This window comes from Lipomyces doorenjongii, assembly GCF_038497915.1.
Source record: "Lipomyces doorenjongii strain NRRL Y-27504 unplaced genomic scaffold V1508scaffold_11, whole genome shotgun sequence".
Taxonomy (NCBI): Eukaryota; Fungi; Ascomycota; class Lipomycetes; order Lipomycetales; family Lipomycetaceae; genus Lipomyces; species Lipomyces doorenjongii.
The window spans coordinates 19,115-41,935 of record NW_027118078.1 but is presented as its reverse complement, the minus strand read 5'-3'; the positions used below and the strand labels follow the sequence as shown (position 1 = coordinate 41,935).

Genomic DNA, 22,821 nt, shown 5'->3' with positions numbered 1-22,821 from the left:
CTGTCGGTGGCCTGAGCAGCGCAGATGACTGCAAATTTGTGGCCCAGTTAACATGGGAGTCTTCAGATAGTGAGTAGCCAATACCAAGCTGTTCGCGGTTTGGGAGATGGCGAGAATCTGATGGGAACCAGCCTTCAGTATGCGGCCGAACAACTCGCGGCGAACTTTTCCGATGGCGGCGCAAATCTGGAGGCGCACAGCCTATTGGCTCAAATGGTTGAGATCATTTTGGAGCGTGTTGAGCCCATTCCCGTCTTTCGAGATCACAAGAGCAAGATTGTGGATGCTATCTAATCGTGGCTTCACAAGTTTATCATGCATGAAGGGGCACTCGACGCCCAACCGTGTCTAGCTGGGAAATCTGAAGAGGAGATTCGTACCCTCTTTTTCGAACACGTCAAGGCCAAACTCAACGAGCGCAAAAAAGGATCGCGTCCGCGTTCGCATTGTGCCGTCGATTTGTTTGCGACTGATACGCAACCGAAACGCGTGGAACGAGATCTGGAACGAGATGTTTCTCGTTTTGCATGCCACATCCTGAGAGTACTGATTCCATTTGAAAGTCGGAATCCGGCGACCGGAGGAGAAGATGACGCCGGTGAAGTTGTTGATGTTGAAGATATTTCAGCGTCCAAGGCGAAAGGCGTGATTTCATTTCGTGCCGTCGTGCTGAATGGCTGTTTGCGATTCTCAAACGGTTGGAGGAATTGCAGAAACGTGCTGAGAAGCGATTCGAGTCGGAAGAGTCGGTATCTGGCAAAGATGGAGGTACAGGTTACGGCCGGCTTCTCGCCGTGCTTGGAGATGGTTAGTTTCGTCACAACGTGCGTGGTCATGCGTCCACTTCGACTCCGAAGCGCATCTTTCAAGAATTGAGCAAGTTGGGCGAGATGGTCCGTTGGGTGGACGAGCATCGCACGAGCAAATGCTGCTCTCCGTGCGGAGAGGGGATGGAAAAAGCCGTGTTGGCGAAGCGTCCACAAGAGACTCGACAAGCGCAGTCGAAAAGGTGCCTCAAACGCGCGGTGCGCAAAGCCACTTAGGCTTCCCGTTTTGCTGCCAAGCATGGTTTGCCGGATCCTCCTCCTGCTGCTGCCCCTCCCCCTCCGCGTGCCGACGCGACCCACCCTGTTGTTCGTGATGACGGGCGCCGTAGGCAGCTGCCGCGAGTTGATGGAGATGCTTATGTGGGACGAACTCGCTTCCGAAGAGGCCGACGCGTTTCCTTCACCTTCTGATGCTGGCGAATACGCCGTAGTCAGCTGCTGACACCTTGGGGTCTCAAGTATTGCAGCAATTCAACCGATTGTGGTGTCGGGACAAGAACGCTACTCACAACTTTTTCTCCCGAATGGTGTTTTTGCTCGCCCAATCGACAGGTGTTGTTGCTCATGCTGTCGCAGAATCGCGTCAAGATGGTCCCGGCTACCTCTGTCGTCAAGTCAGACAAGAACCGGATGATGCCCCTGCACCCAAGTCGAAACGAGTTGCAAAACGCAAACGAGATGATCGTGCTGTTGAAGTGACAACACTTGCTGGGAAGCGACAGCAAGCAATGCACACACAAGCTTCAAACGAGTGTGTATGAACGCGCACATGAATGAATTTTACGTAAGTGTTGGACAAACTCAAGGGCTCATAGTGGTTTCGTTGCGAATTTTGTGCTAATTCTTTTTTCCCCCCGTTATCATTCCCTGATATGCCAGGATAAAATTTAGTAGTCATTTAGATAAGTGGAAACTTCACGAAAGAGGACAGATACAACACAATCTGCCAGATACAACGTACCTATAACAACCCATATCCTGCGCGAAATATATCAAGCCAAAAACTAATTTACTCTTCTCCATGAATAACAAGTACGTACTTCCTATCTCAAATCTTTGTTATCGTTCCGCACAAAAACCAAATTAATATTGCAATAACAACTCGTATTCTTAGCTCTGATTTTCTTCAGGAACAAAGATAGTTTCGCCAAGACCAGTAGATTCCTTCTTGCCCTGAGATAACCGCTGATCAAGTGCTTGCAATGCCAATGCCCGCCTCCGTTCCGCTTCGGCACGCACGCTACCCGGTAATGGTGCGACGGCGCGCTGCCTAAACTGGCCATTACGCAAATTTGACGCCTCCACATCCTCTTGTGAAAATGGAATGCATATATGTAGCCTGACGAGAGCAGCGAATATTCTGTCTGCAAGGTATGACACGGCGGGTGCGACTGCATCGGGGAAAAAGTTCGCCATTGAGAACGTGTCGGATGCATCACCGCGAGTTGTAGCCAGTTGATGTGGAGAATGTGAAGCCCCTGATATTCCGACGGGGGCAGTAGAAGGTGAGGTGAGTCCATTCGCGCTCACCGGTGGAGGAAGGATGCTCGAAGCCGAGTAGAATTCGACACCTGATAATACATTGCTGACACGATAGAATCGGAGATAGACCCAGGAGGTGAAGAAGCCACACCACGTTAACAAAGCTGTAACACGCGCACCCAATAATCCAAATATGGTATTGATAAGGAGAAAGAGCGCAGGAAAATGCTTAACTCGGATCTTAATAATTCCTCGGAAGAGTATGACGGTGTGTTCGGGGACCAGTTGCTTAAATGCAACTAGGAAAGCCGACTGCAGAGCTACTCCGCCACAGATAGTCGTAAACCTAGAGTCTACATCAGCAGTTGCTCCACCAAGCAAGGTATTGAAAAAGGATTATACTCAACGTCGGCGTTTCCGGTTATGACGAATGCAAGGATGTACAGTATAAACACGATAACATTAGGAATAACCGAGACAATTATCAAGAACTTCGCAAGCTCTCTAGTTCCCCACACCCGCTCACAATACCTTGCTCCGTAGTAGAGCGTAGCAACCGCAATTAGTAGCGCGAAGAGGTTCTGTTCGACAAACGTAGCCGTAATGAATGTCCACGGGAACACGATCGAGACCGCGGGTACAATTGTCAAATAAGATACATAAATCGATGACAGGTCTATCCGCTTGTCGGGAGAAGTTGATGACAGCGCAAAATATGCTGAATATCGGATAATGGCCACAATTATCGAAACCAATACTGACAGAGCCAGTGTCGCCTTTGTCAGAGGTGGCAGACTGACGCGCAGCATCCCGCTGGCGGAGGGAATCGATGGCCGCGCCAATGCTACTATTATCGCCTTCTAGCGAGTCGTTCAGCAGAGTATGCGCAGGCTATACTACCGATCGTGCACTCGATCAATCTTTTGCTAGAGATGTGTATCCTAGTTTGGGAGCGCGTAGTGTTGGTGTGGTTATAATGCGCAGCGGGGCGGGTCCCAGCCGTTTTGTTTTGATGTTTACGCCTAAAGAATTACAGTAACGTGAATGACTTTCCCTAACTGACATCAGCAAACAACATACGCCGGCCTACATGCCAAATGTTGATGCCTTCTGGAACTTCAAACTCAAAGAACAACGCCCAAGTTGGACTTGAAACCACTGTAACAGCACTTGACGGTAATATATAGGTGCGAGGGAGGTCTGCTCTCCAGCAGTCACTCAGCCGCCTCTTTAGTATTAAGAAACAGGGGTGGGCTCGTCTGAAACATACCATCCGACACAAGAAGAATCAACAACATCGCCAAGATAGTTTTAAGTCCACACAGAATGTCGATATCTTCAAAAGAGCTCAATTACTTAATATGGCGCTATCTACAAGAGTCAGGATTTTCGCATGCAACGTATGCCTTTCAGCATGAAACGGAAGCTGATAGGTTGGATGAGAAGTACGGTCCAGTGACTCCTATGGGCCTGCTCGTCAGTGTATTCCAAAAGGGCTTGCATTATATGGAAATCGAATCACTACTGAATCCGGATGGCACGGAGAGGCACAATCCAGAGCGGTTCAGTTTATTTTCTGGCGCAATTGCCAACAGCCCGGAAGTCCTTCCGGATGGGACCGAGCATGCATCGAGCAATGCGGTCGATGTGCCTATGACCAACGCCAACGAAGAAGATATCAACGGGCAACAGGAAAGTACAGAAAGAGGGGAGAATGCCATAGCAACCACGATGAAGACAACACACACTACAATCGATGCGCCAGCTTCCTCGCCATCAAGGAAGTATAGCATCGAGCAGCCCTTGAGCCAACGATCACCAAGCGCCCGAGAGAGTTTCTCAGAAGCAGAGCCGAAGCGAGTGAAAACGTCTCACAATCGAGCAGCTAGTGTAACGCCAGCGGATATATGTCAGTCACCAGAACCGACAGCAAAGTCGACTAGAGTCGAATCCAAGTCAGAAAAGGTGAAATCCAGAAATCAGGTTATATTGCTGCCGGAAGTTAAGTCTGCGACCGATTGTACTTGGAGCAGTGACGGTAACCATCTGGCTATCTCGACTTCTGCGTCGGAGGTGTTCGTTTATACTTTCTCAGCGGCCACATTCTCACCACGATCACCGCGAAAGGTGAAATTGGCGTCTTCACAGGAAATATCCAGTATATCAGTTACGTCTTCTTTACTTGCAATTGGGACCTATTCTGGAACAATTCAATTATGGTACATATCCGAAAAGTTACCAGCAGTCAAGGCAACGCTGTCTGGATTCCATTCGGCGCCAGTTTTGTCAGCCGAATTTACGACGATTGACGGTAAATTGGCGTTGGTCACAATTGATTGTCTTCGAAAAGCTGGAGTTTGGGATATCAGCGCCACAGGATCATTTTGGTTCTCACTTGTTCCCAGCTCAGCGGTGGATCAGTTACAAGACGGAGATGAAAGCATTAAAGATGTTATATCGGATGTGAAGATCCTCTCAGATCGGAAGTCTGCAGCAACAACGACTGGAAAGAATGGAACACTCGACATATACGATCTCGCTTCTGCTCCTAAGAATGAAAAGTTGCATTGTACGTATACGCTAAATGGTCATACAAAAGTTGTCAATGTGCTATATTATTCCCCAGCTTCCGAGGCTTCACCAGAGATATTTATATCTGGCTCTGAGGATAATAGTATCCGAGTATGGAATCTCGCTTCAAGATCGGCGAAGTATGTTCTCGAAGGACACAATACTGGTGTCATGGCTCTCAAGGTGTGCGGTTTCGATGTGGCGGGCAAGCGAAACCGGATACGGCTCTTGGCGTCGGGAGACTTTGCAGGGCGATTGAGACTGTGGGATCTTGACACCGGTGCGATGATTGCCAAAGTCGAGTACAGCTATCCGGTCTTCGCGTTTGGATTTGTCGGAGCTGTTAGTGATAAGGAGGTCAATTCCAATGGTAATGGTAGTAGCTCGAGCCAACAGCAACGGGTAACACTACTGACGGGCTCTAAGGATGGAATTGTAAATATGTGGGATGTGGACGAAGTGGGCGCTGGTCATAGGATATCGTCTCGGTCGTTAGAAGAAGGCCTTGGTGGGATAACAGGAGTAGCAGTATGCGAATCGAATACATATGGAGATAGTATAGCGATTGTCGCAGGAAGGACTAAGAGTTGTCTTGTACAATATAGGGGTTAGATGGTTGTACGTCCTTGTATTTTGTAGCTCACAGGTGTACTATTAGTGTTTGTCGTTGTTAGTTTAGGATTTGCTAGTTTTTGTTGGAAGCATGTGGAAATATTGTAATAATGTTGCAGCCATGCAATGTATAATGCAATGTACAACGCGGAATCTATTAGCTTTCACAATTTTCTCCTCCCCGATACCCTAAATACATTACAATACGATAGGATCCACGATGTCGCTTACTTCATCTCATTGTACAACACCTTGAGCTCCTCGGCCTTGTTCCTGAACATGGCAGAAATAACGGTGTCAGATGGAAGTGACTCCATGATCCTAACGGAGACCTCATCAGGTTTCTTCGCAGCGTCAATGCCTCTCCACTTGTACTGAGACTTATAGAAGGCAGCAATTGGCGCGGTCTGGGTGTGGTATGTAGCTAATGTTCTGTTAAAATGGTCCAATTTATGATTGATGAAAACCAGCATACCCAGTCGCTTAGTGAGAGCCTCAACGTTGTCGTCAGAGCGTCTAACCAATGGCTCGCCAGTGGCATCATCGGTCATGGCGACCTTGGGAGGGTTGAATTCGGTGTGATACGATCTTCCGGATGCAGGGTGAATCAAGCGGCCCGTAATTCGAGAAACGAGAAGAGAATCGTCAATTTCAAGCTCAAGTGCCGTCTCTAGTGGAGTATTGCGTGCAGTAAGCATCTCGTCGAGCTTCTGGGCCTGCGGAACAGTTCGTGGAAAACCATCGAGGATGAAGCCGTTCTTGCAAGTGACATTGTTCTCGAGCTCGTCTTTGATTATGTTCACCATGATCTCATCCGACACGAGGCCGCCCTTGTCCATGATCTCCTTTGCCTGAATGCCGAGGTCGGTACCCTGCTTGACGTGGGCTCGAAGAATATCGCCGGTCGACTGTTAGACATTAGCACATATCATTCAAAAAGAAACGCAATGGCAAATTAGATGTCTACTTACCAAATGGCATGCTTTGAAATATTCACTGAGTAGAGGTGCTTGAGTACCCTTGCCTGTATTTGAAAGTTAACCATGATTATACAGGTGGACTTGAATCCAAACAACAAATATTACGGTTTATACTATCATGCCACCGCGCTATCCCAACTGCTGCAATATATAGACAAAAGCGACTTACCAGCACCAGGAGGACCCAAAAAGACTGTTCGCAAACTAACTGGGAAGACCTTATCCAAGTCCGAGTCCAAGAGTGGCTTGACGGCTTTAGTCTGCTTGAAATCATGTTTGATGCCCTTGACGAACTCCTCATTCGACTGAAGGGCTGACAGAGTGAAAGCCCTAAGTTCCTTGTCCGAGCTATTCATCGCGACAATTGAGATGCTAGTGTCAATATGCGTGGAAAGGGACGGTATGTTGTGGAGAACTGCGATTAGTCTGCGGAGCAGCTCGCGGGAAATTTCGCGATGCCCTCGCGCGACCACGGAAGCCTACATTTTCGAAAGGGCCTACGGCCTAGCTGCAGGCCTCGGTCAGAAGGAAACAGTACTTTTTTCGCTGTTTCATCAAGCAAATTAGCTAGTTAGAATACAGAAGATTGTCATTAATTTTATTAAAATTATTTATTTCCGTTAAATATGCATTTTGTAGCTTCAATTTTTCACTAGGAAATAGTTGTAGTTTGCGAGCCCAGGCGCTGGGCCAGTCAGGAGCCTTCTTTCTGCGAGAAAACAACACTAAAAACCTAATTAGCTTAGGCGCCATAATTGTTAAAGCGTCAGTTCGTGGGTATTGTGTATTATCTCTCACTGCTGTTGGACATTTACGCACAAACTTGGGAACCACAACTGACTGTACTGTTTGGTAAGGAATGAAGTAGATTAAATCAATCAAACAAGGCTATAAATATCAGCCGTATTTATAGCGCATCTTTACTATATTCATTATCGTTTCGAAGTCGATTGACACATATTTAGGCCATGCCGGCTACAACTACAGAGACTATTGCGCTGGTGAATCAAACCGTGACCGTCGCGCCACTGGTCCTTCTATCAGTCGTTGATCATTACAACCGGACAGTTAAGGGTACCAAGAAACGTGTTGTCGGTGTATTATTAGGGCAGAATACCGGATCAGTGGTGCGAGTGGCGAATAGTTTTGCAGGTATGTTGATAGCTTCGGATTATGGTATGTAAGTCATGTTAACAGGTCTTCAATGCAGTTCCATTCGAAGAGGACGACAAAGATCCGTCTGTTTGGTTCTTAGACCACAACTATGTCGAGATGATGAATGATATGTTTAAAAAAGTTAACGCTCGAGAAAAGCTCATCGGTTGGTATCACACTGGTCCCAAGCGGCAATCAGCCGACCTCGAGATCAATGATCTGTTCAAGCGATACACCCCCAATCCGTTATTAGTAATAGTCGATGTGCATCTCAAGAGCATCAACGTTCCAACTGATGCCTATTTTGCCGTTGAAGAGATCAAAGATGATGGATCAACCACTGCCCGAACATTTGTCCACACGCCATCTATCAGTTATGCTGAGGAGGCCGAGGAAATCGGTGTTGAGCACCTCCTACGCGATATACGTGATGCCGCTACTGGAACCCTATCAACTAGGTTGACTCAACAGCTCCATTCGCTGAAAGGTCTCCACCACAGGCTGTCTGAGGTCAGCGCATATTTGGCGAAGGTTGTCATTGGGGAGCTCCCCATCAATCATGTCATTCTGAATAAGCTGCAAGATATGTTCAATCTCTTATCAAATCTGTCTACCCCGTCTGCAGAAGCGAAAGAGAGGGCGCTGAGTGGCAACGGCGGACCGGGAGCCGAGGCCTCAAGTGAATTAGTGCGGTCTTTTACGGTCAAGACGAACGATGAGTTAATGACTATATATCTGAGCTCTCTTATACGAGCAATTATAGCATTCCACGATCTTATCGAGAACAAGATGGAGCAGAGTAATTAGTGATATTTGTGTAAAGGTATAAACATGCACGGTATCTGGGAATTTTGTCATGAACGTGTAGATACAAGGGACAAAAATATGTATTCTATAGTGACTATTAAGGATACTCGTAATTCTGTGTATGAACGATGACGGCCATTCTAGTGATAGGCACGAATGAATATTTACAACCAAGATATGAGCGTTCCCTTGCCCAATCTTAGCAATTAAATGTCCCTTTAGTTTCTCCTGACCTGCTGCGGATTGGCCCGCCGGCTTGCTAATTGACTCGGACGGCTTCCAAAAGTCTGTGTACGACTTCCGAAACTTACAATCTGAATATTCTTAGCATCTCGAGTCTTTAGCCAGCTGCGATTTGATTATGTCACAACATTTGTTCGGCGGCATGTCTATAGAAACTTAGCTGCTGGACAGAACCGGCGTTATATTTCGTTTGCATTGTAGTTCGCTATCCCATCTTGAGCCAAGAAATCATACAGGGTGTCTACCATTTATCATGCGACTAGATGGCCGGCTACAAAAGTCGGACGACAGACTCTCCATTCGCTCGCCTATTGAGCCGCAACGGTATGGAAAGATATTATGTTTTATTGAATAATGCACTGACATATATTTAGATACCGTTATTCCAAGTGCGGGAAACTCATATACGTTGGACAAAACAGACGTCCCAAGCCAGTTATCCTGCTTATATTTGCGGGATTATTTTTTTTGACGACTTTCCATTTCTTCTCGGGTGGTAGACTTTTTTCTGGTCCAAGCAGCTATGACGCGGAAGCCTTAAACTTGCATGTCTACGACCTTGCAAATTCGCACGCAACAAGAGACGGTGCAACCCGTGGTGATCGAGTTCTACTTTGCATTCCACTTCGTGACGCAGCGAACCATCTCCCACTAATGTTCTCGCATTTGCGGAACTTGACGTATCCACATTCACTGTTGGACTTATCGTTCTTGGTGTCGGACTCTAAAGACCGAACTCGAGAGATGCTGGATAAGCTCTTATTAGAACTTCAGCTAGACGAGGATCCTTACATGCATTACAACGCCGTTGAAATTTTTGAAAAGGACTTTGGTCAAATGGTCGGTCAAGGATTCTCTGATAGACATGGGTTCGCAGCACAAGGTCCTCGGCGGAAATTAATGGGTAAGGCGAGGAATTGGTTGTTGACATCGGCATTAAAGCCGGAACATAGTTGGGTGTACTGGCGCGACGCCGATATCGAGCGTGCACCCGTTACTATTATTGAAGACTTGATGAAGCATGATAAGGACGTTATCGTGCCCAGTATGGATTATATCTGATGATTGGGAAACGTGTTAGTACTGACGAGTGAAATAGATGTTTGGCGCCCTCTTCCAGAGTGGCTAGGAGGCGAACAACCGTATGATCTGAATTCTTGGCAGGAAAGTGAAGCCGCGCTACGACTTGCAGAACAGCTCCCAGAGGACGCGGTAATTGTCGAAGGATACGCCGAATATGCTACATGGCGACCGCATCTCGCATACGCACGTGAAGCAAATGGCGACACAGAGCAACTCGTGGATCTCGACGGCGTTGGCGGAGTGTCAATTCTTGCCAAGGCAAAGGTATTCAGAGCTGGCGCCCACTTTCCTGGTTTTGCGTTCTTGAATCATGCAGAAACTGAAGGATTTGGAAAGATGAGTCGGTCATTGAATTTTACAGTTGCTGGGTTGCCGCATTATGTTATTTGGCACGTTTTCGAGCCTAGTGAGGACGACCAGAAATTATTGAAAGAAAAGCGGGAGGAAGCTAAGTCTAAACAAAAGGAAAAGGTGGACTCTGGTAGAGATAACTCTGATGCCGCTGAAAATGCGTTGTCAGAGCCTAGAAAGCAAGCTTCCCAGGCTAGAACTCAGGAAGCCGAGGTCGAAAAGACAGATAACAGCGTAGACAGTGCCTGATCATTAAACGCCAGCACAGCTGCCTGGAGAAACCTCTAGAACCATTGCTTACGCGTGAGGCTTGTCAGGCGAACAGCACTCTGGCATGGCCACGACCAGACGAATGGCCTATAGATGATGTTGTACTGATTGCTGTACCATTTCCTTTACTCGTTTCCATTATATACATACACACATAGAAGGTACTTATTGTGGCGTAATTTCTGGTTGGATCGTCTAATTGTTTTAAGTGCTTTGCATAGTGTTGGGTTTTATTGTATGTTCTGTCAATTCGCGGCGTCATCCCTATAAGTAGAGCATATTATATTACGTTCTGTTAAATAAAGGAAGATCAGAGGATAAGAACGGGGGAAATAAAGAATTAGCTCAATTTCGCATTTTCGCAAGGAAACCATACCAGTATCCTCTTCAGCCCTTGAGTTTGTCGGAAAACACGGGTTTACTCTAATTAATAAATAACAGCACCAACTGTGATGAATATAATAAGCACACATTTTCCCAAGCTAAAACACCGCAGCTATGTACAGATTAATTATCTCTTCGGGTATAAATTTACACAAATATAACTGAAATAAAACCTCAATCGCGAATTATCTTGGTCTACGCCTGTAACCAACCAATTCAGATCAAAGTTTTTGGTCATATTAATACATTCTCAAATCGTAATACTACAAATGTTAGTTAAAGTAGAGAACGGTAACGACATAACATGGACTCACGATGTAACTAGCCGCACCAGGAGTATCAGATGGCGGGGGTGGTGGCGGTCGCCTCGACGATGGAGAACTAGACAATGTCTGTGTCATATCGTCACCAGCTATCCCCTCATTTGCTGAATGCATCATATAGCTGTCCGGAGTTGGACTCTCCGATGTGTATGGCACCGCAACAGCGGGACGATTAAGCCAACGATCCCTAATACTCCGGAAAAATTCTTTCAAATCTTCTGGCCGATTTTGGATGAAATCGATTGTCTCGCGGCGGACTTCTTCCGGATCAAATGTGAGGTTGTTGGATAAGTTGCCGGATTTGCCTCCAGCAAGAGGGTTCCGGACAATTATAAATTCACCTGTCTCGGAAATCAACTCCACAAGAGTTGCTCCAGATTTATGCACATACTGTGAATATTGGAAGTATGGCTTACCCCATGAGTACACAATATCGACTTCCGACTGGGCAGCAACGAGGATTTGTGCAGCCTCAGTATCCAGGACGTAGTCCAACCTTGACAGGGCTTGCTTCTGATAAAATAACTTGTCCGACAACACTGGATCAGCCGTCTCATGAAGATGAACTGCTGGAGGTGGATCCACTGCAAACTTGATTTTCACCAATGACGTGCACGGATCCATGTCTGGTAGCGTGCACGCCTCCGCCACCGGAACCTCCACGAGCTTCAAACCGGACCTGTCACATGTTCTACTCCACTGTGCGATTGCATCTTCGATGAACTTGGGTGTTGTATTCAGCCACTCCAACAAAATGTGATAGCAAGACTCTGGATTGTGTAGGCGATCATAGTGTAGCGTAACCACCTCACGACGGTATGACTTCTTCAGCACGTCAACGTCCACTTTGATTGCCTTACTAAGCTCAATACGTGGCCGGAGATTAGGCGACAGCGGTGCTCCAAACTGTTGCGATCGTTTACCCCAATCCGAATCCAGAGACATGGTAGAGTCGGCCAGAGCATCCTTCCCAAAATCACCAGATAAGCTGTTTTCGGGAATATACTCAGCACCAGCCGAACCAGCTGAAGTCGACTGGCCTCCTTGTATGGTCTGTGTAGTCGCGGTAGATGCCGCGCTCGCGGTCATGGATGCAACAGATTCCGCTAGCGAAGCCACGCTGTTGGCTAACATGTTTGGGCCACCGCTTCCGTTTCCTGAACTGCCGCGTATCGATGAGAACCAACTTGTTTTTGGCTGCGATGCAGCAGTAGCAGTGCTATACTCGGGATTGATTTGATAGAAATAGTGACCATCAAGGAATGAATGTCGGTGTTCGACATGATGGAACAGTTGCGCCTGCATGAGCTCATTTCCATAGTCAACGGCTTCTTCAGTCGTATCAATGTCCTTGAAGTTGTCACGTAACCAGGCAACATACTCAGATCCGACAAAACAATGCTGGTGCAATTTCCAATGCCATCGCCGATCCACAAGGCGAATTCCACGATCACTCTGCATTTCCTGCGCAAGAACCGTCAACTTCATTGACCGGTCGAATCGCTCCGATGCCTTAACAATCAATGAATCTTTCTTTCGTAAGCCATCTTTTTCATTCTCCCCCGCACTTTCCACCAGCTGTGTGATAAAAGCGGACAAATCGCCAGTGTAGAATTTCAACTCGGGAATATTCGCGTTCATCTTGCGTTCCCGCTCGCGACGACGTTCGTCAGTGGTCAGATACCTGCTGCGATAGAACATATTATTTAGCTTCCTCAGACCATCCAGCCGAATTTCCTCAGGATTCATTTTATCAACCGTAAGTTCTGGAGGCCGAAGTTGTAGCTGCAGTGATCTACTACTCTGCAGCTCTGTTGGGATCAACACGAATCGTGAGCGATAGAACCGAGATGGATCAGTTACCAAATCTTCACCTGCCACATATTGATCCAACAGATTCCAATTATGATCCTGACTATGTGCTCCTGGAAATCGTACGTGTCTCGTCTTGAAGGCTGAGTCATTCACAGTCTGCACCAGCGGCTTGTAAATAATGTCCTGATCAAGATGGGGATTTTGGGTGCTTTTCTTGAATATTTGAACTGTGATTGTCTTGGAATCTTTGACTGCTAAGCGATGTATCATCGTACCGATGGATAAGTACATTCTGGTGGCGAAGCAAGATTCAGGGACTTCCTGGGCAATGCCATCCGGATTGGCGTCCAGTTTGCTTAATCGTTCGGTTTCCTGAACGATCTCACCGAGCACAATTTGGTATCCAAAGCCGATCCGAAACGAGACCATAGCACGCATCACGTTCGGTAACGTATATTCTCCGTTCTCGCCATTGTTCGGGACGATGGACACCATATACGTCTGACAAGAATAGTCTCTATAGAAATCTTCCGGCGATGGGAAGACCTCCGTTGTTATCGGCAGAGAAGCAGGAGAAATCACTGATTTCCATTTCACCGATCGAATTTGCGTGCGTCGCGGGTAGATATGTTTCCAGTTTCCATGTAAAACTGCGCACAGCTTCTCTTGTTCGGTGGGATTCGACGGGTTCAATATTGTGGTCCACAGCGGATTGTCATCCTTGAAGTATCTACCGCTTTGGCGTATATTCTCGGAGTTACGACGACGCTTAGTGCTTGATGTCTCCGCGGGAGACTTCATCACCGCCTCATCATATTCCTCCATATATTTCTCCATATCCTGGGCATCTGGTGACGGCAGATAATCCACGCTGATCGCACTTAATTCATTCTCCATGACACCCATCATTTGTATCTCGTAGATTCTGCATCGCGGAACCCATTGTGAAGCGTTCCCGCTGTCCGACTGTAGGGGTTTCCAGAATGATACGTCGATCCAGTGGGGCATGCAATGCATGATATTGTTATATGCATCTCTATATCGGAAGAGTGGGACAGCATGTAATGGCATACGTGTGAGACAAACCAGATCAACACTTAATCCTGCAGCCATGAGATTCTGGGTTGTGCGCTGGAGGAGATCTGCCTCGACATCGAATAGCCCTGATCCAGCAGACACAAGGATTGTCTGTAAATTTCCACGCTGACTGTCATCCGTCATGAACTCCTGCGAGGCTTGTGTTGCGGCTACGTTGATAGCTTCCAAAATGTTGCCCTTGACAGCAGGACATAGTGTACCAGAAATTTCTGTCTTGCCGGCATCCGTTTTGCGAACAAGAACATTTCGCTGAAAAACTGCGAACTCGCGACGCAGTGTTGCCATAATCTGAGTCCAATCCGACACCTTTATTCGATCAACGACAATGCGGTAGTGATCCCGCACGTTACGGCTTCGTACTCCATGCGGTAACGACGAGGCTGAGGAACTTAAATCGATGCTCGTAAACATGACGATGGAGATCAAATGATGCGCATCGGCTTCCCGCCACTGCCGGAATAATTCCGGCAAGTACGAATTGATGACCTTATGAAAGTAACTTTCACCGGTCTCATCAAAGAACCACATCTCCGTCGACATCTGGAGAAAAATCAAATACCGCACGCTTTGAGACCTGAAGACTGCTTTTGTATCCGGTCCGACACAGCTGGTTTTAACTTGACGACCATTTTTGTGAATCGTGTTTATGTTCAATTTTAGCGTTTTAACAAACTCAATCTGTTGTCCTTCGGTGATGGTCTTTCCCACTAATTCAGCCGGTATACGCCACATGTCGCTCCGTGTTAGGTAAATGTCTTTAATGTAAAATGTGAGAAGATCCGCTTCTGCAGCCTTTCTGTCAATGACGCGAACCTTGACGTTGCGTGAACCCCGGTGTGAGGCGAGTTTACCGGATCCCGTAAGGACAGACATCTGTAGCGGTGACTATTAATTAATTTAGTGACCTCAATATATCACAAAAATGTTTCTTATAGAGTGAATAGAGCTTACGCTGCTCGTGGAGAGTTTCTTCTTAATCTCGGGACTATGGAATTGAAGTATAAACAAATCCAAAACTTCACCATTGGGTCCTAAGACCTCACAAATATCTCCCTCTTTAACACCAGGCAGCAGATTCTCCTCAAAAACAATCGGATCAGAAGTGACTCTCTCGTCATGAAACCGGAAAGTTACGTCAGTGGCAGCACCATACTGGTCGTGGCCATATCTGTGGTGATGATGCCTATTACCAAGCGTCATAGAGCTTACCACGCTGGTTTCCGCACCTGATGAAGCAGGCGTCGGACGCATCAGCGGCGACGACAATGAGATCGGCAGCGGTGTCATGGTTACGTGTGTCTGCCTTGATCACGATCGAAATTCGTCTTGGACGAGAAGCAAGTCAAGCTATGGGAATTTGTACCGTGACTTTGATATCGCCCTCCAAGGGTCGGTGATTGTCGACCTGAGCCATTCAATATTTCATGATTGCAGTGCTGTCAATTAACAGACGAGAGCTGTAGTGCACTTAATGTGGAATTGATAATGACTTAGCTGATGTTGGAGAACCAGACTAGCAGGCTTTGATCATTTAGTAATTCCCGACGGCAGTTGTAACAATGCTGAAATTAAGACAATCTCCGAGAATACTCACTTATTACAACATAGAAGGCGTTATGAAACGATGGGAATTGGTACAGTGATGATGTGCTACGACAGCAAGAATTGGGAGAGTGATCTACACCAATGCTGTTAACAACCCAGATGCGTACTCAATCACAGTGATGCAAATTGTGTCTCAGATAAGCATTCAAAACTAATATCTTATTGACAAGTATAATAATTATTAATTAAGTTGTTTTTGCAATCAGTGAATTGAAAGTGTCCCAAACTGTAGACGATACGGACTGAGGATTAGGGTTTTGAAAATGTTACTCATCAAGCGAATATGAGGCATGGCTATCAACGCCAATGGTTCGATGGTCTAGTTGGTCATGGCATCTGCTTAACACGCAGAACGTCCCCAGTTCGATCCTGGGTCGAATCAGGCTATTTATTTTTTTGCCATGATATGCAGAATAAATTGCATAGCAAGAACCAGCGGACGCAACCTTTACTTTGTTACAGGACAATGGTCATGCGAGACGTAGTATATACCTTCTATGGAGAGCTAGAGTGGTAATCTGTGTGGACACTTATTATTTTTAAACCCATATGGCTCCCGTATTGCCACCAAAGTACTAAAGATCGTGTACGCGTTATGGGCATGCTAGAACTACCGAGTCAGAGTCACGGAATAACCGAGCACGATTGTGCACATAGAAGCTGGACTACGCACCATCACCTGAACTATGTGCCTCTACGCGCTAAAACGACGACGCTTGCGGATGTAATTGCTGAATATATAGTAAGTGGTCGATCGATTTCACGCGACTATGATTACCGCTACGGGCTCTCCTCGGCTAAGTATAGGTAATGGTTTGATTATCATTGATGTGTGGGTACGGGTTCTTATCGGAGAATCTGCCAACAGCCTGATTGGATGGTTCTTTCCAGCGGCCGGCAGATTTATAGATTTGATTCATACTCTCTATATTTCGGTGCTGCCTGAGCACGATCAGATGGCCATAGTAATAATATATTCATAATTGGCGAAACCGACTTGTGGGGATGCACAAACAGTCTAGACCGGTCTCCAGACCTATCTGAGTTCCTAGCTTCATTTGTACTAGCGCGTCTTGATTATTATGGACGATGTCTCCACCCTGGGTCTAGTGGAAACTTTAAAGTTGTCCAAAACAAGCACTGAGCGCTGTTCATCAGTCCGAATGTAAACGGGGATGTCTGGGCCGTTTGCCGGCGGGCTTAGTCAAAGTAAAGAGTCACCGAGTTTGCCAGTCAGCCAGGTAAGAAAAGAGAGTCATTTTGCTAACAGTTTTAGTGAGAAAAAGTTTTTGGTAGGTATAATTTGCTGAGCGGCGCGCTTTGAGTGGCCGTGTACGAGGGGGGGGGGGAGGGAAAGAAAAGCATTTGCCATTTTGCCGCAACGGCCCAAAGGCACAAAAAATTTTCAGGTGAGTAATTGGCAACCATTAAAAACCTCCTTGCACCCCCACTCCCACGTACCTCTTCGGCAACATATTTTCGTTGTTTCGATCACTACTCCTGTGACTATCCTGCTTATAGCATTTTTTTTTTGCATATATACTACATAATGCCTCCAGCAACTGTTGGTATGTTTAAGCCTGCAATCTTTCCTTATTGCGCTTTCTGACTCGATACAGATTCGGCCTTCCAGAAGGTGACCGAAGGGGTTCAGGTCAAACCCAACCCTTATGGGCCCAATCCCCACGACTTCATGTCGAATGTCTCACGATTTAAGCTGATTGAATCTACTCTACGAGAGGGAGAGCAGTTCGCCAATGCGTTTTTTGACACTGAGAAGAAGATCGAAATTGCCAAAGCTCTGGATGAATTTGGCGTCGACTATATTGAGCTCACTTCTCCGGCTGCGTCTGAGCAGAGCAGGCTCGACTGCGAGGCCATTTGCAAGCTCGGTCTTAAGGCTAAGATTCTTACTCACATCCGGTGTCATATGGACGATGCTCGAGTTGCTGTCGCCACAGGCGTCGACGGTGTCGACGTTGTTATTGGCACTTCCCAATTTTTGCGTGAATACTCACACGGAAAGGACATGAACTACATCGCCAAGTCTGCCATCGAGGTCATTGAGTTCGTCAAGTCCCATGGCATTGAGATCCGATTTTCATCGGAGGACTCTTTTCGATCTGATCTCGTCGATCTGCTTAACATCTACCGTACTGTCGACAAAATTGGTGTTAACCGTGTTGGTATTGCTGACACTGTCGGCTGTGCTAATCCCCGCCAGGTCTATGATCTCGTGCGTACGCTCAAGTCCATTGTGTCCTGCGAGATTGAGTGCCACTTCCACAATGACACTGGGTGCGCCATCGCGAACGCTTACACCGCTCTTGAAGCTGGTGCCACTTTCATCGACGTTTCTGTTCTCGGTATTGGTGAGCGAAACGGTATCACATCACTCGGTGGTCTCATGGCCCGCATGATTGCGGCCGATCGTGACTACGTCTTGTCCAAATACAAGCTCCACAAGCTGAGGGACTTGGAGAATCTTGTTGCCAACTCTGTACAGATCAATATACCCTTCAATAATCCTATCACTGGTTTCTGCGCATTCACCCACAAGGCCGGTATCCACGCTAAGGCCATACTTGCCAACCCGTCTACTTATGAAATTCTTGATCCGGCTGACTTCGGTCTTACTCGGTATATTCACTTTGCCAACAGGCTTACCGGTTGGAACGCCATCAAGTCGCGTGTTGACCAGCTCAATCTTGCATTAACAGACGCTCAGTGCAAGGAGGTTACTACCAAGATCAAAGCTCTTGGTGATATTCGACCATTGAACATCGACGACGTCGACTCAATTATTCGGGAATATCACGCCGACCAGAACAACGAGATTGCTGCGGCTATCCAGGCTTAATTACGGGAGTAACATTGACGTATAAGCAATTTCATCTGTTGTATCGTCACTGATGCCATTGGACGGAGAAAGTGTGTTTTCAATTGTTTGTTTCATATGGTTGGGAGTTAATTTTTGTTAGACGTGTCTGAAAGGGAATGTTGTCATTGGGCTTGATTTCATTATCATTATTGTTGCTGTATTTTATTAGAGTTTGGAATACGTAAAACTGATAGAGTCTTCAAAGAAAAAGTTTTTGTGTTCAGGTTCTATGTATTGGGAATTCATTTAATCAACGGCAAATCAGCTTACGTTTCACTTCAGTGAACAATGTGCGTTTCATGTGTAGACGTATATTAACGCCAAATGGGCTTAATTTAGACGGAATGATTACCATTTATCATATGGGGTCCACCGGGGACGTCAATGACTATTACGTCTACATTTTAGTGCATGGACAATAAGGTAGGCGTAACCAATTAAGTATCATTGTTTGCAGCTCTGTTTCCATGCGGTAGCGTTCGTAAAAGTCCACGCAATTGTTGTCGTTTAGGAATCTCTCGATGATAGGATCTCTGTCGCTTGCACACCACAAACACACACTCTCTCCGGAGTCTTACGAGCTGACAGCTCCTCTGTATCATAACTTCTCCGTTGAAAATTGGGTAGATCTTATCAGTTCGTGGGGCGAACAATGGTTATTCGTCCATGACACCAGAATTATGAGCTCTTGCGCCTTGATTCCTTGGTACATTGACGTAACCACATGCTCAAGTTACGTACTCGCACGATCACCGGTGTTGTCCGGTCCTCTGCAGACGTCGAACCTCGTGGCATTCTCAAAATCGTCTCATCAAGTGAGGCTACGCTGCCAGCCTCGAAGACGCCTATACTGCAGTCGTTAAGCGACAGTCTGCGGGCGCTGCGAGTGTCGTCTTGTTCTTATATTCATGATTATTGCAGATGAGATCTGAACATACTAGCTACGTCTAATTAATGCAACTGACCGTGAATCCTCGGTATGTCTTCTCTGACCATACTGCGGCGAAAAGATGGCGTGGTCAAAATCAGTACAAGCAGAGTAGTAGTTCCTGCATTAGGCAACTAACATTCCGACTCGGCTAAGCTGGCGACAACTCATGGATCATCGTTGCAATTCATTGGGACTTTATTGGGTTAGGTCTCTTTAAATGTGCAGTGATGCTACATTTGAGCCTTAAAGTTCACGTAGGTTTGGAGCGAGACCTTAACTCCCAATCGCTTCGCCGCATCACGCATTCACTTTCCCGGTAATATACCGCCTTAATCTACTACCCTCCAACAGGCGAGCTACAGACAAAAGCGAATATTTGCTCGTTATATCGGCCTTTTGACTTGCAGTGAGCACGCACACTGCCTTGAGGCGATGTTTTCAGAGTGTGAGTACCTGTTGGAATGTGCTCGTGAGCTGGTGACTCTGTATCACTAATGTAATGAATGATAGACGCGTCAAAATTCCTGTCGACATCACAGGGGCGCACGGGTCGCGACACCGATTCGCAGTCTAGCTCTTCGTCTTCGTCGACTCCGGCCTCTCAACGAGCAACATCGCAGCAGTCGGCACCCGCTTCACGGCTGTTTTTCTCGGCTGCGGAGGACCTTCCGGATAATGACGATAATCCACGGTCAATATACTCACCGCGACGAAATTGGGCAGTTTCCACTAGTCGACCACTTCGACCACGTTCAGGTCTCCGCGAAGAAGATGAAGATGATGATGACGATGACGATGACAACGTCACGGGCCAGATCCCGGAGCAGGTGCCTTCTAGTCGCTTGATTCCCACCAAACGGAGTCGCCTGTTCTTCAAGAGTCCACCGACCAGCGGCAGCACAGGAGCCGGTGCTAATAGTATTAGTGCCAGTAGTCGATTGCAGTTTCGCGATGGAAATGGCTTAGAAGTTGACGATCACATGGCTGAAACATACGCTGACCATTTGTATGCGGCGGAGTCGGTGATCCGGAGCAGCTGGAAGCCATACGAAGATGACGAAGAGGAAGTACAGCAGAAGCAGGAAGGGCACGCTGGTGCTAATATTGCAAATGCTACTGGCGACGATAATGTAAATGAGGCTTCGGAAGTACTTTCATCGCGCAACTCAATGGAGAGCGTCGGCCTGGACAGTGTTATGACCCGGACTCGACACCACTCGCCTCCGCCTGCTAGACTGCGGTTTAACGAACACCCATTTCCTCGAAATATGACAGCTGCCACCATGAATGCAACCACCGCCCGGCGACATGTCTTTTTGGATGAGTATGAAGGTGTAGAGGAACGAGAGCGGGGAACTTTCGGCGAAAATCACGATGGCATCCCGCCTTCGGACGTTGCAATCGAGATGCCGTCTCTTGCAGCTGGTGACGACCCAGTTAAGAATGTGATTGACGAACTGCGAGTGCTTCCGCCTTCCGAATCGTTGCATATTCCGCAGGCGTTTATGCCCCAGCGAACAAGCAACACTGATAGGGACGTCGCCGAAGGGTTTGTACCACCTCGTCTCACAAATCACACGCCATTACAGAGTCAAGATATATTTTGGTCGAAATTTTACATACTGTCAATGTGCTCCTTATTTGCAACGTCGTTTGTCATATGGCTTGAGACTGAAGTCACAAAGTCGATTTCACTTATCGATAGCATTTACACTGTCGTTGGCGGGTCCGTCTCTATTCTTGCGCTGGACACAATATTGGCGATTATCATCTCTATTGTGTGGTTTGTGCTCTTAAAGTTATCTGTGCGGCCTGCCATGTATGTACTTGTCATTTCGATCCCGTTTGCACTACTGAGCCTTACCATGTACCCCCTCATTATGTCGTACCGAGACAGTTGGGGTGGAAATACGACGCAGGACAGGGCCATGCGGTGGACAAGTCTTGTCCCAGCTCTGATGGGAGTATTTTGGATATGGTTTGCTGTTCGAAGTAGACGTGCCCTTGGACGTGCCATTGGTATCGTGCAGTTGGCTTGCAAGATTCTAGGGGAAAACCCTTCGCTTATAGTTCTGAGCATGGGTACGCTTGTGTCATTCATTGCATTCACTTGGGCATGGTTTGGCATGTTTGCAAGAGTCTTCTTGAAAGGAAAGGTCGTGGTAGGGACTTCGGGTATTTCGACTTGGATCCTCGACCAGAACTCATGGGCTCTTGGTGCATGGTATATTCTCATGTACCTATGGTCTTGGGGAGTGTTTTCTGGCGTTCAGAGGTGCGTATTTTATTGCAGTTTGCTCTTTTGACGGATTCCTAATATATATAGAGTTGCCACCTCTGAAACCGTTTCGCAGTGGTATTTCCATCGACATGTGCAAGCACAGCCTTCATCGATGGCTGTTGTTTCTGCCTCACTCAGCCAAGCGGGCACAACGTTCTCTGGCACCATTTGCTTTGCTTCCTTTTTAGCACTTCTTATTCGCCTTCCAATCCTTGTTTTACCTCGAAGAGTGATGGCCATTGTACAGACATTTTTTTTCCATATCATTCCTGGGCCACTATTCGCACTCACAAATCCCCTTACCCTGTCATATGCGGCAATGACAGTTCAGTCCCTTGTACCTTCGTCACGAGGAATTTCTAATCTCAGATTTATTGACCTTGGCGCTCATTCGTCCTACCAGAATTCATGGACAGCATATCGTCTTTCTAAGTTGCTTCTGTCCTCTGCACGCGCCCTGACGGCTCTTGCACTGGGCTTTGGTGCCTGGGTTCATGCCGCGCAGGACGTAAATGGCGGCAGTCTATACGGGTACATTGTCGGTATGATGGGTGGAGCGATCGGATGGGTTGTCCTTGGAGCTACTGAGGGCAATCTCTCCATGATTGTTGACTCAGCGTTTGTCGCATTTGCAATAGACCAGGTCGGTAATCATGGCGGTCATTGTCGAGAAGCTGATATGCAGTTCGGTGGATTTGAGTGATTGATTTTAACAATGCGAGTTTACGAGAGTCTGTTGAAGTAGTCATATATAGATTTTCTGGTTCTAATTGGGCGTAATGTGGTTTTACATTGTTCTGCTAATTCATTTTGCGATTTTCTCGATTTTTGCAGTCATTGGTCGGTGCGGGAACTCGGTCTATTGATGTGCGTACGGTATCGGTTGGACGGATAATTCGTGTGTTGGATTGGATTGTTACACGTATACATCTTGTTATAACTTGTTTATAATCGTGTGGTGACAACTGGTCAATGCTTGCTGGCATTGATCTTGCTGTCGTTGGTTGCACTACTAGTACAAAGGCATTGAATTTGCATTATTCTTCAACTTTGTGTGTAATTGGTGCTGCTCATAATTTATAAATTATAAATTAGCATTTATGACCTGCGAGCAGTTATTTA

The 22,821-nt window shown here is 46.8% G+C and overlaps 9 protein-coding genes and 1 non-coding gene across 10 annotated transcripts; 7 read left to right on the top strand and 3 right to left on the bottom strand.

Annotated features, from left to right (window-relative positions):
* The first annotated feature begins 28 nt into the window (after positions 1–28).
* Positions 29–1,611, top strand: V1508DRAFT_412901 (uncharacterized protein). Its single transcript, XM_066939689.1, has 2 exons — positions 29–838; positions 882–1,611. Exons 1-2 carry the CDS (start codon positions 316–318, stop codon positions 1,139–1,141), a joined length of 783 nt encoding a protein of 260 aa, XP_066797258.1. The 5' UTR covers positions 29–315; the 3' UTR covers positions 1,142–1,611.
* V1508DRAFT_412898 (eukaryotic integral membrane protein-domain-containing protein) lies at positions 1,592–3,280 on the bottom strand. Its single transcript, XM_066939688.1, has 2 exons — positions 2,712–3,280; positions 1,592–2,655 (listed from the first exon to the last, which is right to left on the bottom strand). The coding sequence occupies exons 1-2, from the start codon at positions 3,116–3,118 to the stop codon at positions 1,938–1,940; spliced, it is 1,125 nt and encodes a 374-aa protein (XP_066797257.1). The 5' UTR covers positions 3,119–3,280; the 3' UTR covers positions 1,592–1,937.
* A 134-nt stretch (positions 3,281–3,414) lies between these two features.
* V1508DRAFT_412897 (WD40-repeat-containing domain protein) lies at positions 3,415–5,675 on the top strand. The gene has a single exon (XM_066939687.1). The coding sequence runs from the start codon at positions 3,636–3,638 to the stop codon at positions 5,490–5,492; it is 1,857 nt and encodes a 618-aa protein (XP_066797256.1). The 5' UTR covers positions 3,415–3,635; the 3' UTR covers positions 5,493–5,675.
* V1508DRAFT_412895 (adenylate kinase-domain-containing protein) lies at positions 5,596–6,930 on the bottom strand. Its single transcript, XM_066939686.1, has 4 exons — positions 6,642–6,930; positions 6,464–6,516; positions 5,968–6,400; positions 5,596–5,916 (listed from the first exon to the last, which is right to left on the bottom strand). Exons 1-4 carry the CDS (start codon positions 6,826–6,828, stop codon positions 5,720–5,722), a joined length of 870 nt encoding a protein of 289 aa, XP_066797255.1. The 5' UTR covers positions 6,829–6,930; the 3' UTR covers positions 5,596–5,719.
* A 262-nt stretch (positions 6,931–7,192) lies between these two features.
* On the top strand, positions 7,193–8,643 carry V1508DRAFT_27830 (maintenance of mitochondrial structure and function-domain-containing protein). Its single transcript, XM_066936509.1, has 2 exons — positions 7,193–7,624; positions 7,683–8,643. The coding sequence occupies exons 1-2, from the start codon at positions 7,441–7,443 to the stop codon at positions 8,432–8,434; spliced, it is 936 nt and encodes a 311-aa protein (XP_066797254.1). The 5' UTR covers positions 7,193–7,440; the 3' UTR covers positions 8,435–8,643.
* An 11-nt stretch (positions 8,644–8,654) lies between these two features.
* Positions 8,655–10,787, top strand: V1508DRAFT_367021 (Anp1-domain-containing protein). Its single transcript, XM_066937377.1, has 3 exons — positions 8,655–9,001; positions 9,052–9,722; positions 9,777–10,787. The coding sequence occupies exons 1-3, from the start codon at positions 8,931–8,933 to the stop codon at positions 10,358–10,360; spliced, it is 1,326 nt and encodes a 441-aa protein (XP_066797253.1). The 5' UTR covers positions 8,655–8,930; the 3' UTR covers positions 10,361–10,787.
* Positions 10,745–15,625, bottom strand: V1508DRAFT_27917 (uncharacterized protein). The gene is made up of 4 exons (XM_066936515.1): positions 15,596–15,625; positions 14,953–15,522; positions 11,080–14,886; positions 10,745–11,028 (listed from the first exon to the last, which is right to left on the bottom strand). Exons 2-4 carry the CDS (start codon positions 15,286–15,288, stop codon positions 11,005–11,007), a joined length of 4,167 nt encoding a protein of 1,388 aa, XP_066797252.1. The 5' UTR covers positions 15,289–15,522; positions 15,596–15,625; the 3' UTR covers positions 10,745–11,004.
* Positions 15,626–15,914: 289 nt separating this feature from the next.
* Positions 15,915–15,988, top strand: V1508DRAFT_t25. Its single transcript has one exon. It is a non-coding gene; the product is annotated as a tRNA-Val (tRNA).
* Positions 15,989–16,959: 971 nt separating this feature from the next.
* V1508DRAFT_412880 (HMGL-like-domain-containing protein) lies at positions 16,960–18,907 on the top strand. Its single transcript, XM_066939685.1, has 2 exons — positions 16,960–17,174; positions 17,226–18,907. The coding sequence occupies exons 1-2, from the start codon at positions 17,156–17,158 to the stop codon at positions 18,464–18,466; spliced, it is 1,260 nt and encodes a 419-aa protein (XP_066797251.1). The 5' UTR covers positions 16,960–17,155; the 3' UTR covers positions 18,467–18,907.
* A 2,016-nt stretch (positions 18,908–20,923) lies between these two features.
* V1508DRAFT_351198 (uncharacterized protein) lies at positions 20,924–22,402 on the top strand (the record flags this gene model as incomplete). The annotated part of the gene is made up of 2 exons (XM_066936807.1): positions 20,924–21,693; positions 21,745–22,402. 2 exons carry the CDS (start codon positions 20,924–20,926, stop codon positions 22,400–22,402), a joined length of 1,428 nt encoding a protein of 475 aa, XP_066797250.1.
* Positions 22,403–22,821: the final 419 nt, after the last annotated feature.